The sequence below is a fragment of the Pithys albifrons genome, chromosome 4 (assembly GCF_047495875.1).
Source record: "Pithys albifrons albifrons isolate INPA30051 chromosome 4, PitAlb_v1, whole genome shotgun sequence".
NCBI classification, from domain to species: domain Eukaryota; kingdom Metazoa; phylum Chordata; class Aves; order Passeriformes; family Thamnophilidae; genus Pithys; species Pithys albifrons.
In genome coordinates, this window is record NC_092461.1 from 11507269 (window position 1) to 11521411 (window position 14143).

General features: G+C 39.2%; 1 protein-coding gene across 3 annotated transcripts in view; it reads right to left on the minus strand.

Moving 5' to 3' along the window:
* The window catches only part of TPPP (tubulin polymerization promoting protein), a 76118-nt gene that overhangs the window by 29019 nt on the left and 32956 nt on the right, over positions 1–14143 (minus strand). For all 3 annotated transcript variants that reach the window (XM_071553436.1, XM_071553437.1, XM_071553435.1), the window contains exon 3: positions 1345–1498. In XM_071553436.1, coding sequence (XP_071409537.1) covers positions 1345–1498 — 154 coding nt within the window. The remainder of the gene's footprint in view (positions 1–1344; positions 1499–14143) is intronic.

Sequence of the window (14143 nt, forward strand, 5' to 3'; positions counted from 1 at the left end):
CCTGACCCTTACTTTTCCAGGAAGCAGGAGAGAATATTCTGATCACCCTTTATGCACTTCTCCAACTCCTCCCCAGAAGGAGAGACATCCAGAAGTAGAGACAAGCCTCACACTCCTGGCTCATATTGCCCCTCCTTTGTTCTCCCACTGCTGCTGGCACACTCCTGTACCCCTGCAGAACCCACATGACACCACCCTGCATCTGCAAAGCTCTCTCATCACCCTGTTCTCAACACAGAAAGCCACTGTTCCCTTAGTAACAGACACTGATCATTTCAATGTCTGGTTGCTGAAATACCAAAAATGGAATCAGGAGTGAAGACCAGAAGAATGAACACAATTGAAAGGGAAAATCCCTGAACAGATGAATAAGCTATTCAAATTTACTAAGATAAGTGAAGATCAAAAAGGAAGGTTTAATTATTTTAAGTCTATATCAAAACTACTACTTGTTTTAAATGAGTAAAAGAGTAATAAAATAAAATCTGGAAAAAATCTGACAAATTACAACTCAAAAGAGATCTTTCCACTCAACATTTACACTGATCATTTGTACAAAAAGAATTTTTGGAAAGATTATATTTCATTCACAGTTCTACAGACAAAATTCAGAAGGATCACAAATTTTAAGCAGATGAACTAAATTGACAGAACTATTCGAGCTGATGGTAAACACTCCTAAGCTACAGCTTGCCTAACCTGGACATTTAAAAGGACAAGCAAACTTATGTACAGTAGGCTTTAAAACTTCCTTTTTATACACAAAGCTCAATAACATAAAATGAAAAAGAAAGAATATTATAGTTCAGACAGACATGGAACAAACAAGAAACAAAGACCATATATATATATATATATATATATATATATATATATATAAAATATGGTAATTATTGCCAGATTTCCAGTGTTCTGGGATTCACATGGTGTCATTAAATGTATTTTATGATGCCTTTTCTTTAGTCTTTTTGGCATTTCACACAACCTATTAGAACTGTTTAATGAGGTTCTACACTGAATTCCCTTCTACTCTTTTTGATTCGGATACACCACCTTTCATGAATGTTTCTTTGTTCTAACCACACACAGAAGAGCTCAGGATTTTCCTGATGGTGCTGCTTGGTGGTACTACAATTCCAGCAGCAATGACACTGCCACACAAGAACACACAGTAGGGTGATACTCAGCTGTTGCTTCATCTTTGACCCCCTTCTGCTCAGCAATTGTTGCTTTGGCTCACAGAGGAACTGGATTTGTGGATTGTAAAGGGAAGCAGGTGCACACAACTATGCAGTGGAACAAAGCAGAGGTAGAAACAATCTGTCCATGAGATCAGTAACATACCGTTACTCCAGATATAACTGGGCCTTTTCCTTCAATTAGTTTATACATTTCTTGAAGCGCTTCCTCCTCACTCTTGCCTTTAAATCGCTTCTTGGCGAGTTCTTGAAGAGCTTCCTTAAACTGGTCAAAAGTAATAGTTCTGCAGGACTTTCCCCTGTTGAAACACATAGCCATTGAAAGAAATTACAAGAGAGCTCAAAAAGCATTCCAAGAATAGCAAATGGTTTTGGTTTACTGCAGTGAACAGCAGAAAACTGCAACAGAACAGCAAGACTCATGCAGTCCATTTATGGTGTCAAATAAGACACATCCCAGGAACATAATTTTCGGGTTTTTATGTACCTCAGTAGGATAGCACTTTAGAAACTTCCCTTGATGAATGTTAAGAAATAAAAAGGAAATAAAGGGATTGTACCTGCTGTCAAAATGCCTCTAGCTCATCAAATCAAATATAACCTCATTTGGTTGATCATTTGTAAAGCCCCCATCTTAGGTGAGTCTTGTTATTTACTATTTTTTCATTCCTCTTTGAATAACTGTATCATATTATTCATAGGTCACTATTCATGTATTCACAAGTAAGTTAAGAATAATGCTATTGTGTAAAGCAAACTATTGGAAAGCATTTAAAAACTTGAAATTCCTCCTCTATTTAAGACTGACAAACTTTTAATCCTCACCATCCTATCACCTTCAAAAAACATTCACAAGTGCATGGAAAAAACAGTAGTCTGATAAACTCATGAACCCTCCCAGAAATTCAGAACTGAATACTTGCTGTATTTCCACATTAGTAAATTACTTGCTTACATTTACTTTTAGTGGAGAGGATTTTGCTATAGCAGTTGTGTGGTGCTAAATCTGAACAGTAGTAAATTCACACTACAAACACCAATTTATACTGTCATTCCTGCAGATCTTTTTTGGCCCATCACATCAAAGGGTTCAATTGATAGAACTCTTCAAAGAAATTCAGCATTCACTACGGAGATGCATTTAACCAAAAGGAGGTTAATGCATGTCTGTTTTCTACCATTTAAAAATATTCACTTTGGGCAGGAGATAATGTTGAGCAGCACACATATTCTATTCCCTAATACGAAGCTATTTTTAGTATTCATTATTTTATTAAAATTCAAGCATGAGTTCACAGCATTAGTGAGTTTACTCACCATTAAAACCGCTATTTTTTTTCTCTTCTGTGAATTACAGCAGACACAAACTACACCTTTTCCTGAAGTAAATTACAGATTCCTTGATTTTTTGGATAGGAATTTACACCCCAAAATTTAGTCATATGTGCTAAGCTAGAATTTAACAGATCAACTCGAAACATCTTCAAAAAGATGTTTTGATACTTACACTGATAATAATCTTACACAGGACCATCTTTAAAAGCAGAAGATGTTTACAATATTACAAAACCCTCAAAGTCAAAGTAATATTTGAGAGTCCATGTTGCTGGGAAACATTCTACTACACAAGTTTTGTTTGCTGCTTGAGAATGTCTTTTTATGACAATTTAGAGAGCATTTCAAGCAAATCAGGAGAAAAAAAAACAACCAGTCACCACCACACAACCCAGACCATTCTTTCAACAGCGACAGCTGTTTATATAGGAATAAACAATAGATGCTAGGATAGGGAAAGAGTGTACTGGCAACAGAAATCACAGGCTATAAAAACTATGCATAGAAATATAATTTTAATTCAAGTGTCCAAAAGACCACTGTGAAGAGCAATTCAACTATGTGTCATCAGTTTATCTTTGATCTTCTCTTGGACACCTTCAGTGGTCAAATCTCTCCCAGCTGAAGGGTGCCCCCACTAATGAAAGGGAGAGTGAGATTTCTGGTTTAGAAACCAACAGTTAGGAAGTGACTTCTACTTCAATTAGTTGAACATGAAATGAAATTTTATCCCAGGCTTTTAAACAAGGAGAAATTGGTTATTCCCAATAAAATTCAACACTAACAGAATGCTTTATATAACCATTAATTACTGGCATTCTTTACTTCCAGTGCAGCCCAAGTTTTGTGGTGAACCCCAACAATGCCTCACGAAATCAATTTTATCTGTTTTTGACAAAATATTGCTGTTTGCAACTACTTGTCTGCTTTAAGTGAAGCATGTGCTTGAGTATCTCATGGAATTAGCTAGTAAAAGGACATCATGACAGCAAAAATGAAAAATATAATCCAGTATTTCATTAATCAGAAAGACACATGGAATAAACTGCAATTAACTACTTGGAATTTCTCCAGGATTCTCATTAATAGGATTAACAACCCTCTCCTGATGAAACATGTCCAAGAACTTTTAACTAGCTCAAGAGGTCAAAACTTCATTTTGGTTTGCCTCTTATTAGGAGAAAGACAGCACTGGCAATCACTGTGAAGCTTCAGCAAAACAACACCCTAAGGCCCTTGTTCACTACAGATTTATGGCCAAGTCTTCCATACAGACCTTTCAAAGGTAATTTTCTGTAGGTTTAGTTTGGATCATCAGTCAGGATCATCACAACGGGAAAAAGAATGATCACTTTCAGTAAAACCTGATGAAATTCATGTTGACTTCTTTATTTTTCACAGAATATTCTGAGTTGGAAGGGACCCACAAGGTTCATCAAGTCCAGCTCTTAAGTGAGTGGCCCACAACCTCACAACCTTGGCATTATTATCAGCATGCTCTAACCAACTGAACCAATTTCAGGATTTTATTAACACATGAAGAATTTTTGGTTGCACACTTATTAGGAGATAAGCATGATTTTTTTTTAATTAAAAGGAAAAATACATAAATAAGGCTGCCGAGAACAACAAAGAGCATCTTGGTCTAAGATACAGGTATATCTACCACTCACATTTGGTCTTTTCCATGTCACTTACATGGGACAAGGAAATGAGGGGCTTTTTCCCTCCAAGTTACAGTACAAGCACAAATTGGACATATATGGGACCAACGTGGTATTGCAGCTGGACCCCAAAATAAAAAGAAATGTGCAATGTGGCTGGTATTCTTTACCAGACAACAACATTAACTGGAGTGACAATAGAAATTAAACTGTGAGTAAAGGAATTTTTGCAGCTATATGCAAGTTTCCAAGTTTTGAAATGCATTATCTTTTTTTACTCTCCAAAAACATCCCCACTCTCCCCTCCATCTGTTACAATATTATCAAACCACACATAAATCACAATTAACTAAAAAACTCTACAGCTGTGACATACTTTGAGTCCTGTGGAAAACCCTAGGAACACAACTCTTGATTAACTCACATGTTCTGGCATTTTTTTTATGTCAGGTATGCAACATGTATGCCATGTGCCACAATCTGAATTACCAAGCAGCAATCCCACATCCCTCCTGTCTCCAGAGACAGGTCTCAGAGACCTCTGAGCAGTTGCTGTCATCATGATTACTAATTAGGACAGCATGCTCCTATCCTCTCCTATCTGTACAGTCATGGATTGAATGCATAGGAGAAAACACAATGAGTAGAAATAACAGAGAAAAAGTCTCTAACAAACCTTGATTTACACACTCTTAAGCCACAGGATCAGCCTCTTTCAGGTTCATAAAAATACCCTCCCTATGGATAATGACTTGGGAGAACTATTGGATGGAAAATGGGACATGAGCCAGCAATGAGCACTCACAGCCCACAAGGCATCCTGGGCTGCCCCAAAACCAGCATGGCCAGAAGGTCAAGGGAGGGGATTCTGCCCGTCTGCTCTGCCCTTGTGAGACCCCACCCGGAATGCTGCATCCAGCCCTGGGGTCCCCAGCACAAGAACCACAGGGATCTGGTGGAACGAGTCCAGAGGAGGGCTGTGGACATGATTCAGTGGGAAGCAACACCTCTGCATTGAGGAAAAGCTGAGAGAGCTGGGGTTGTTCAGCCTGGAAAAGACAAAGCTCCAGGAGACTTCACTGCAGCTTCTCAGTTCCTAAAGAAGTCTTATAAGATAGGGACAGGCTTTTTAGCAGGGACTGTAGTGATAGGACAAGGTAATGTTGTAAACAAAACCAGGGTAGATTCAAACTGGATACAAGGAAGAATTTTTTTTAGAAAGGTGGTGAAACACTGGAACAGCTTGTCCAGAGAGGTGGTAGATGGCCCATCCCTGGGAACATTCAAGGTCAGGTTGGATGGTGCTCTGAGCAACCTGGTCTCATGAAATATGTCCCTGCTCACTGGGGAGGGAGGTGGCAGGGGTGGTGATGTTCACATACATGACCTGTAAAAGGTTATTTTCCAAAATAAACTACTGTATGAAAAATTATAATACCATGAACACTGCGTAATACACAAGCCAGTCACACCCTCAGTTTATTTCCACCATTTTTAATGCCCCATTTTTAATTGCATTCAGAAAACCCCTTCCTATTACCAGTTTTTCAGAGGTCATTAAGTTAAACTTAAAAACCAACCAAACAAAAAACCAAACCAAACCAAAAACATCAACCCCCCCAACCAGCAAATTTCTATTGAGCAATTGCTTCAAAGAATCAGCTCCTTTGTGTATATTTGTAACTTGGTTTTAGAAGCTCATTATAAATATCTTGTTTCCATGGGAATAACAAAACAAATATATCACTTTCATTTTCCAAGTGTTACCAGTTCAAACAACTTGTCTGCAATTAAGTGTGTCAAAGGTGATCGCTCAACTCTTAACACTCCTCCCTTAGGTTTAATATAGACCTAGAAAGAAGATAAAACACTGTACATTAAAAAATAGAAAAAAACCCCCAGACACTGGAAATGAAAATTAAAACTGACCAAAAAATGAGACAAATTAAAAAAAACCAAAACAGTATAAAAGAAGAGGGAAGGTGGGGGAGAAAAAAAAAGTCTTTTACAAAACCAGGCACAATGAATTTGGCCACCTCAATGAAAAGAACAAAATATATATGAGAGATATTAATAATAAAAACTTTTAAAAGCCCTGTACTTTATCATGACACAAAGAAACCTTTATGTTTAGAAAGGATACATTCTTACATGCCATTCTATTTTAAGCTCTGCTTCTTACAAAAACCAGAATTACTCTAATGCATCATCGTTCATGGCGGAAACAGTGTTTGAGGCACACTAATGACAACCTCCTGTATCTATGCCTACTTTTGGGAACAGAATGAACATAGGAGAATTTTAGGAAGCTTTCCATTACTTCCCCTTCCTTGATGTGTCTCTCCACAAGTGACCACTACAAATGGGGAGGTTCTAAACTTTGAAATCCTCAGTTTGTTCTTGGGAGCCCAAGTTCACATATATAAAAGCATTAGTTCTGAATCTGGACATCAGTACAGTGAACAAAGTGCAAATTATTAAATATTGGTCCAAAGTAGATTGGCGTAGCAAATTGTGCAGTTTTCATTTGCAAATATTACTACCAACAGTGTCCTGAGTCCGTAAGTGTGAAAGCAAATTGTTGCAAATGAAAACTTCTGTGTTATTTGGACTTGAATAATATTTGGATTAACTGATCTACCATTTCAGCTGAAAAGAAAAGCTACACAAATACACTCCACATACACAACACACAAAATCCTTGACCAGTATTAGAGATCTTTATCTCCACACCACTAAAACAGTTCATTGTTAATACAACAAAGTCTCCAACCTGATAGTTCTAGTCATAACCTCTGAGCTACCCCCCCAAAAATCATCTCATACTCCCATCCCAAAAGGACACTTTTCAGTTTTCTTCGATTGAAGAGGGAAAAGAAGATGTAGAAACACTTGGAGAAGCTTCTGTTTTTGTAAGCCAGACAGAGAGGATTACAGCAGAATGCACTAACCAGGACTGTTTTGCTGTGGAAATAGCCATCTACCCCCACTCCATTTAGGGACTGCAGAAAGTTTGATGAGGGTCTGAAAACAGCATAAATACAGATGGGAGCGCAATAATTGTTTTTGCATCAACACTTACATAAAGAGTTTTGTATGTGAGGTTTATTTTTCCTAAATTGACCAGGGATTTGGGTGCCTCAGGCAAGTGTGTGTGTGTGTGTGTGTGTGTGTGTGTGTGTGTGTGTGTGTGTGTCTCGGCTTTGCGAACGAAAATTTGGGAAGGGCTCTCCCCACGTGGGTGTGCCCTTCCAACCTGCACAGTGGATGTTTTTAGGTGAGGCACAGTGTGCACAGAACTGGCCCCACCGTTTAAGTCCTGAGGTTCATCTGCCATGGCCGAGCAAGCTTGGACAGTGACAGTGAAGTCCTCAGGTAAGTGTGCAGTTAAGTAAAACTCAACAGTGGCTTTTCTTGTAGACTAGAACAAACAGGAATTCAGGTACTCTCTATACCTATTCCCTTCCCAAGGTAGGCTCATTCATTCAGATGACACCACAAAGATTGCACTTGCATGAGAATGCAGAATTAGCCTATTTGTTAGTTCTTACTGGCACAATAAGCTTTATCAGGCCATTCCTGATTTGCCACTACTGCTCCCACATCCAGGTAGGAAACTAATTACAAAGACTAAGAAACATTCCTAAATTATAATAATTAATCACTGAAATTAGTCTAATTAATCATATAAAGGTGTCATAACACAGAACAAGATCATTAGTCAGATCTTTTACCCTAAGGGCTAACCAAAAGCATATTTCCTGACAATTAGCCAGACTTCAAAATTTAGCTGTTTCTCTTTTATCTTAACAAGCCATCCTAAAAACTCACTACAGCTGAAACTTCCTGATTTTCACATAAATTCTTCTTATTTACCACTTTGCAGAAGCAACTTTATGTTTATTACTGTGGTATTTCTCAAAGCATCCACTCCTGTTTGTTTAGTACACAGACACTCTTTCTTCCTTCTTGCAATAACACACCAAGTCTTCCTGATTTGTTTATGAACATGATGTTTATCAATAACAATTTTAGAGGTATTTGTGCTGTACACATTGGCAGTTACAAGGTACCACAGACAAATTCCTTGAAGCAAAAGAGGTTTGCACAGGTCTCTGTATTCTTTTTTCCCCAAGAATGGCTGCTGTAACTACCACCACAAAGTCCAAAGCCGTTTAACCAGGAAACAGATTGTGCCACAGGGTTGGTGGTTTATGTTTTTCCTTTTGTGGTTTACAATTTTCACTTTCTGCTCTCTTTGGGCTACACAGCTCAGCATTTCTACTGATGGGGCCATCAGCCCAATAATTCAAAGCCAAAAATCCCAAACTAAAGCTAGGTCCGTAGGCAGCTAACCAGGCTGGTAGAACCTTGCAATCTAATGGAGTATTTAACATATCCTGTGAAGGTCTGGTTTTTGCTATGTACCAGTGAAGAATGAAATTAAAAAAATTAAATGTACAATGCAAAAAAAACCCCTTAAAAATGCAAGAGAGAACACAGTTTCTTGGATAAACCTGAACAATGTATGATTAACCCAAAGCACAGGCCTGTGTATAAATTTGATAAATACAGCTGAAGACAGAAGGGCAAGGGAAGAAAGCGACTGTAATGCTATCAGGTTCTTTGCACTGCACTAACAGCTCCAAAGAGAGGTGGTTTTAAAAAACACAATTAAGATAACAAAACTTGAGATACCACTGTGTGTCAGAGACTTCTGTGCAATCAACAGGTAAAAACTGGGACATTGAAATTAGACACTTGTATGTTGATGCAAGCAGGTTGTTAGGAAAGAAGATATCCTTCCAGAAGATATCTTCAGCAAAATTATCCTAGAAAGGGCTACAACAGAGATCTTCAGCTAAAGTAGTGGTCGTTTGTGGGATGTAGGCACCTGAGAGTGCATGGCTATTTACCATAAGTGGATTCTCTGGAGGGAACCAGTAGGACTGACAACAAAGACACCCAGATGACCTTCATTATTAACTCTGTAACTCTAGGAGCTTGGCCAAACCAGACTTTAGGAGCTGGACTAGATGGCTTCATATACCCCATGATCCCATGGCAATGCCATTATCAGGTGTCCAGGAAAGGAAAACAAGACAAGCACAATATGAAATGCAGCACAAAATTCTCTCACTGTATCACAGCAATAGTCCTGACTTGCAGAAGCCTCTCTGGGAGTGGGTAGCAAGCAAAGAACACCTCACATCATTCACTCAGGTACTGAACCTGGAAGGGACAGTTTCCCTCAAGGTTCTTTTTGTCCCATTGCTGAGCAAGGGTAAAGCAGAGTGTGTCCAGTTTGTTCTAAGTGTCTGAAACTGGGACAAGTGCCATGCTGTGAAAATCTGAAGCAAGACTTAAGCAGCTCACTAAACCACAGTCAGTACCTTTGTCAGGCATTATTGCAACTTAAATATTTTAGGCTTCTCTAATGAAAACTCTCTTCTTCAATACCTGAAGTTGACCCTTCTCTCCTTTCGACTTTATTTTTGTAGCATTTGCTTCTCCTTCATGTGTTTCACCTACAGTGAAAATTCATTTCCATTACAGTAAAATTTAAGTTCAAAAAAAGGCAAATCCAACAGCTATAAGCCTATCAGATAAAATAAAATAGTACTGGGAAGGAAATGAAGGGAGGACTGGAATAAGAGAATGACTTGGGAAAGACATTAGTAAGTAAATGCTTTCAAAGAAAAGCAAATCCCAGAATGAGTTAAAGGGGTAAAAAGATTAATGGGACTTAGAGAGGATGAGAAAATAGAAAAGTCCAAGCAGAAAGCAGGACTGATTATGGCTACATATGGCTTAGAGGAGAGATAAAATTGGCCTAAAAGACTAGCAGAATCCACTTATTCAATTTGTTTGGGTTTTTTTTCAGTTAAGAGACCAAAAATACTGTTACATTTAAATATTTAATAATGAAGAATTTAATAATGAAGATCCATGTGATGGTTAACTATTGATAAAAAGCTGTGAAAGAAGTATTAAGGAAACTGTGAAGCCTGAAAAAAGCACATTCCCCAACTTACATTGAAGAAGTCTGCAAGTGTATTTCACATGATAGACATCATACCTGAGCTTGAAGAGAGATAGGATTTAACAAAAGGAATGTTAAAACTGTACACACACAACCAATAAAAGCCAGTAATTTTATCACTCCTTAGAATGCTGGGTACTCCTGGGAAAGCATCCATTAAGTGACATGCAGCTTTACAGATAATGTTGTTCAGTAACAGAAATCCATCCTTTAGGTGCATGGACTGGCACTATTTGTCAGCACAACTAGGATAGAAGTCATTAAAGGACATGGCAGTGGTAAGTGATAGAAGTAGGAATGTGAGCCAAAGTACAGAAAGATGTAGGAAATTCAGAGCAATTAAAAAAAGAGGCTGCAGACAGTTCTTAGACCCAAATGCCAGGGGACAAACCAGTGCTGAAGCAGACAGACAATGACTCAGAATCAGGGTTCTATGCTCGTTTATTCTTCAGAGGGCTCCGTTTATTTGCTGTCCTCTTTGGTTCTTGTCACCTTAAGGATACGCACTGGGCTAAGGCACATGTACAGACTATAGAGGAAGGGAGAAGAAATCAACCACAGTGTAACAACCCAACACAGATCTTGTACAGCTGTCAGAGACAGTGCTGAGCACACCCAAAATACAAAAACCCAAGATGATGATGTCACAGTGCTCATTAACTCAGTTTCATACAAATATATGAAAGCAGCAAAGGACAGCTGAAGATTTACTAAGAGTTCTCAATAGCTAATCATTTTTCTGTCAGTCTTCCCCAGGCTGATCTTACTACACAAGTTAGTGGTAAGAACCTGTTTTCATATAATAATACTCACTAATTTATCTTCAGAGAGCTGAAGGAGCTGATACAGCCATTACAGTTTCAAAAGCTCTTTCTGCTGTTGAGCAGGGGTTTATGGCAAAGGCATTACAGATGAGAGGACAGGGAAAAGAAGCAACATCACCTGGACTTTCTCTGCCATTTAAAGCAGTGCACATGAATTCACTGTCTCATAACTCAGGGAAAGAAAAGTAGGATACATAGATAAGGCATCCTTCTAGAGCTCACCAGGAATCCCATGTGAGCTGACATGTTTTATTCATGTCCCAGAACTAAAAGAACCCTCAGCAGCTAGATTGATTTTGATTCACTCTCTTGATTTCATACTTAGTTTGAAAACATTCGGTTAAAAATGAGACCAATCAACACATAATTAAACAACATCCAACACAAACACTGTTGAAGAACTAGAACACAGTCAACAAGCTGTGACTGTGGGCAAGGCCAGTGCTGCATGGCCCAACATCCTTTAAGCAAAAGTGAATGCATTTGATCCCAAACAGTCAATTCACAAGAACTACATAAAACTGCTCATAAGTATGACTAGAACAAGATTCTCAGGGACAGCTTTCAGATTACTAGCTATTTTTCAGGACTTCTCTTACATTATTAACCTGAATTTATATAAATACATGACACTTAGAAATAGGGAAAGAGACATAACCTAACGAACTTTCACGTTACCACCCAGTCCCCCTAAGGCTTATGCCTTATTGCTTTCTCTCTACGTACAGTATTAATGTTTTGACTGTGTTGACATTCAGGGAAGACGTCACCTCTTTTGATGAGACCAGTTAACCAAGAACAGGAAATGGCATTTGACAGAGGAAAGAAAAATGAAATCTTCCCAGCACAAAACAAAGAGTTACATAAGACAGTGCTGATTTTATTAATGAGACTCAGAACAGAAAACCTCAGTATCTCACTAAGAACTGGACACTGAATGATTATATGGTATGACACTCTATTTGATTTAGAGAAAATGCAAACACAAGGGGTCAAAGAACAATGGCATTATCAAATAGGACTAGACATAGTAAGACCTTAACTCAATAAGTCTCAAGATATATAGAGCTTCAATTATACTTTCATTAACAACTGAATTGGACCTTGAAAGTAAATCACTGCACAAGGAACTGAATAACTGAATCCAACTCTTTATTATGGAACAACAGTGAGGATCCAAGCTTTTTTCTTGCAAAGCATCATCCCAAAGTTTTTCTCCTCTCTGTTTTTCTTTAAAATTACATTTAAAAAATCTATTTTTATGTGCTGCTAACTTTCCTATCATTTCTTTCTTGTTTTACTCCTGAGATTTTGTGATAGTTCAGCACAAAACACCAGCTCTGTATCCATACAATGTCTAATATTATGAGGGATTTTTAATTCCCAGGCAGGACTCTTATAGCTACCAAAATGGCCATTTTGCTTGCAGTGGGTCAATCCACATCAGAGCAGCATTAAAAGAACACTGCCAAATACTGGCAAGGCAAAGGGTGAGTATTGTGGGGATATCATAGAAACAGAGAATCATAGAATCGATTGGGTTGAAAAAGACCTCCAAGATCATCAAGTCCAACCCTTGGTCCAACTCTAGTCCATTTACAAGATCATGGCACTCAGTGCCACGTCCAATTTGCGTTTAAAAATCTCCAGGGATGGTGAATCCACCACCTCTCTGGACAGCCCATTCCAATGCCTGACTACTCTCTCTGTAAAGAATTTTTTTCTGATATCCAACTTAAATTTCCCCTGGCAGAGCTTAAGCCCGTGCCCCCTTGTCCTATTGCTGAGTGCCTGGGAGAAGAGACCAGCCCCCACATGGCTAGAACTTCCCTTCAGGTAGTTCTAGACAGTGATGAGGTCACCTCTGAGCCTCCTCTTCTCCAGGCTAAACAACCCCAGCTCCCTCAGCCTCTCCCCATAGGATTTGTGCTCCAGTCCCTTCACCAGCTCTTCTCTGGACTCGCTCCAGCACCTCAATATCCTTTCTGAACTGAGGGGCCCAGAACTGAACACAGTACTCAAGGTGTGGCCTCACCAACACAGAGTACAGGGGAAGGGTCACTGCCCTGGTCCTGCTGGCCATGCTATTTTTGATACAGGACAGGATCCCATTGGCCTTCTGGGCACCTGGGCACACTGTTGGCTCATGTTGAGCTTCCTGTCAATTAGTACCCCCCACGTCCCTTTCTGCCTGGCTGCTCTCCAGCCACTCTGTGCCCAGCCTGTAGTGCTGCCTGGAGTTGTTGTGGCCAAAGTGCAGGACCCAGCACTTGGCCTTGTTGAACTTCATCCCATTGGAATCAGCCCATCTCTCAAGTCTACCCAGATCCCTCTGCAGAGCCATCCTGCCTTCCAGCAGGTCGACATTCCCTCCCAACTTGGTGTCATCAGCAAATTTGCTGATGATGGACTCAATCCCCTCATCTAAATCATCAATAAAGATGTTAAACAGGACTGGACCCAACACAGAGCCTGGGGAACACCACTAGTGACCGGCCGCCAGCTGGATGCAGCTCCATTCACCAGCACTCTCTGGGTCCGACCCTCCAGCCAGCTCCTAATCCAGGATATAGTTTTTAATCATGATGATGCTCAAGTAAAACCTCAAATGCAATTTGAAACTTGTTCCTCTGGGAAAGATGTCTGCAACACTGTTTCAGTGAGGCCTCTGACAAAGCTCCCATCTCATTCAGCAATTACACTGGTCAATATAAAGAAAAAAGTCCCTGGCTAAACATGAGAAAAATTAAGGGAAAGGAATTAATAAAGCAACATTGAATTCACATAGAACATATTCATTCTATTCAGGCACAGCAGCTGTTTGCTAATGACTATACTGCAAGACACAAGAAGTTTACTCATACTTCTTGGCCAAGAAATGTAGAAAGCACTGGCTGATAGCTAAGGCACCCAGTTCCAGGACATTCCTCCCTACCCTCCAAGTATTTCCAGTTACAGGCTGGTTTGGGGTTTTTTTTGAAAGAGAAGTGTAACAGCATTTAATACTATACATAAGAAATACTACACATATGTTTCAAAATAGCTTTGCATAGCTATTTCTGAAACATAATTTAAACA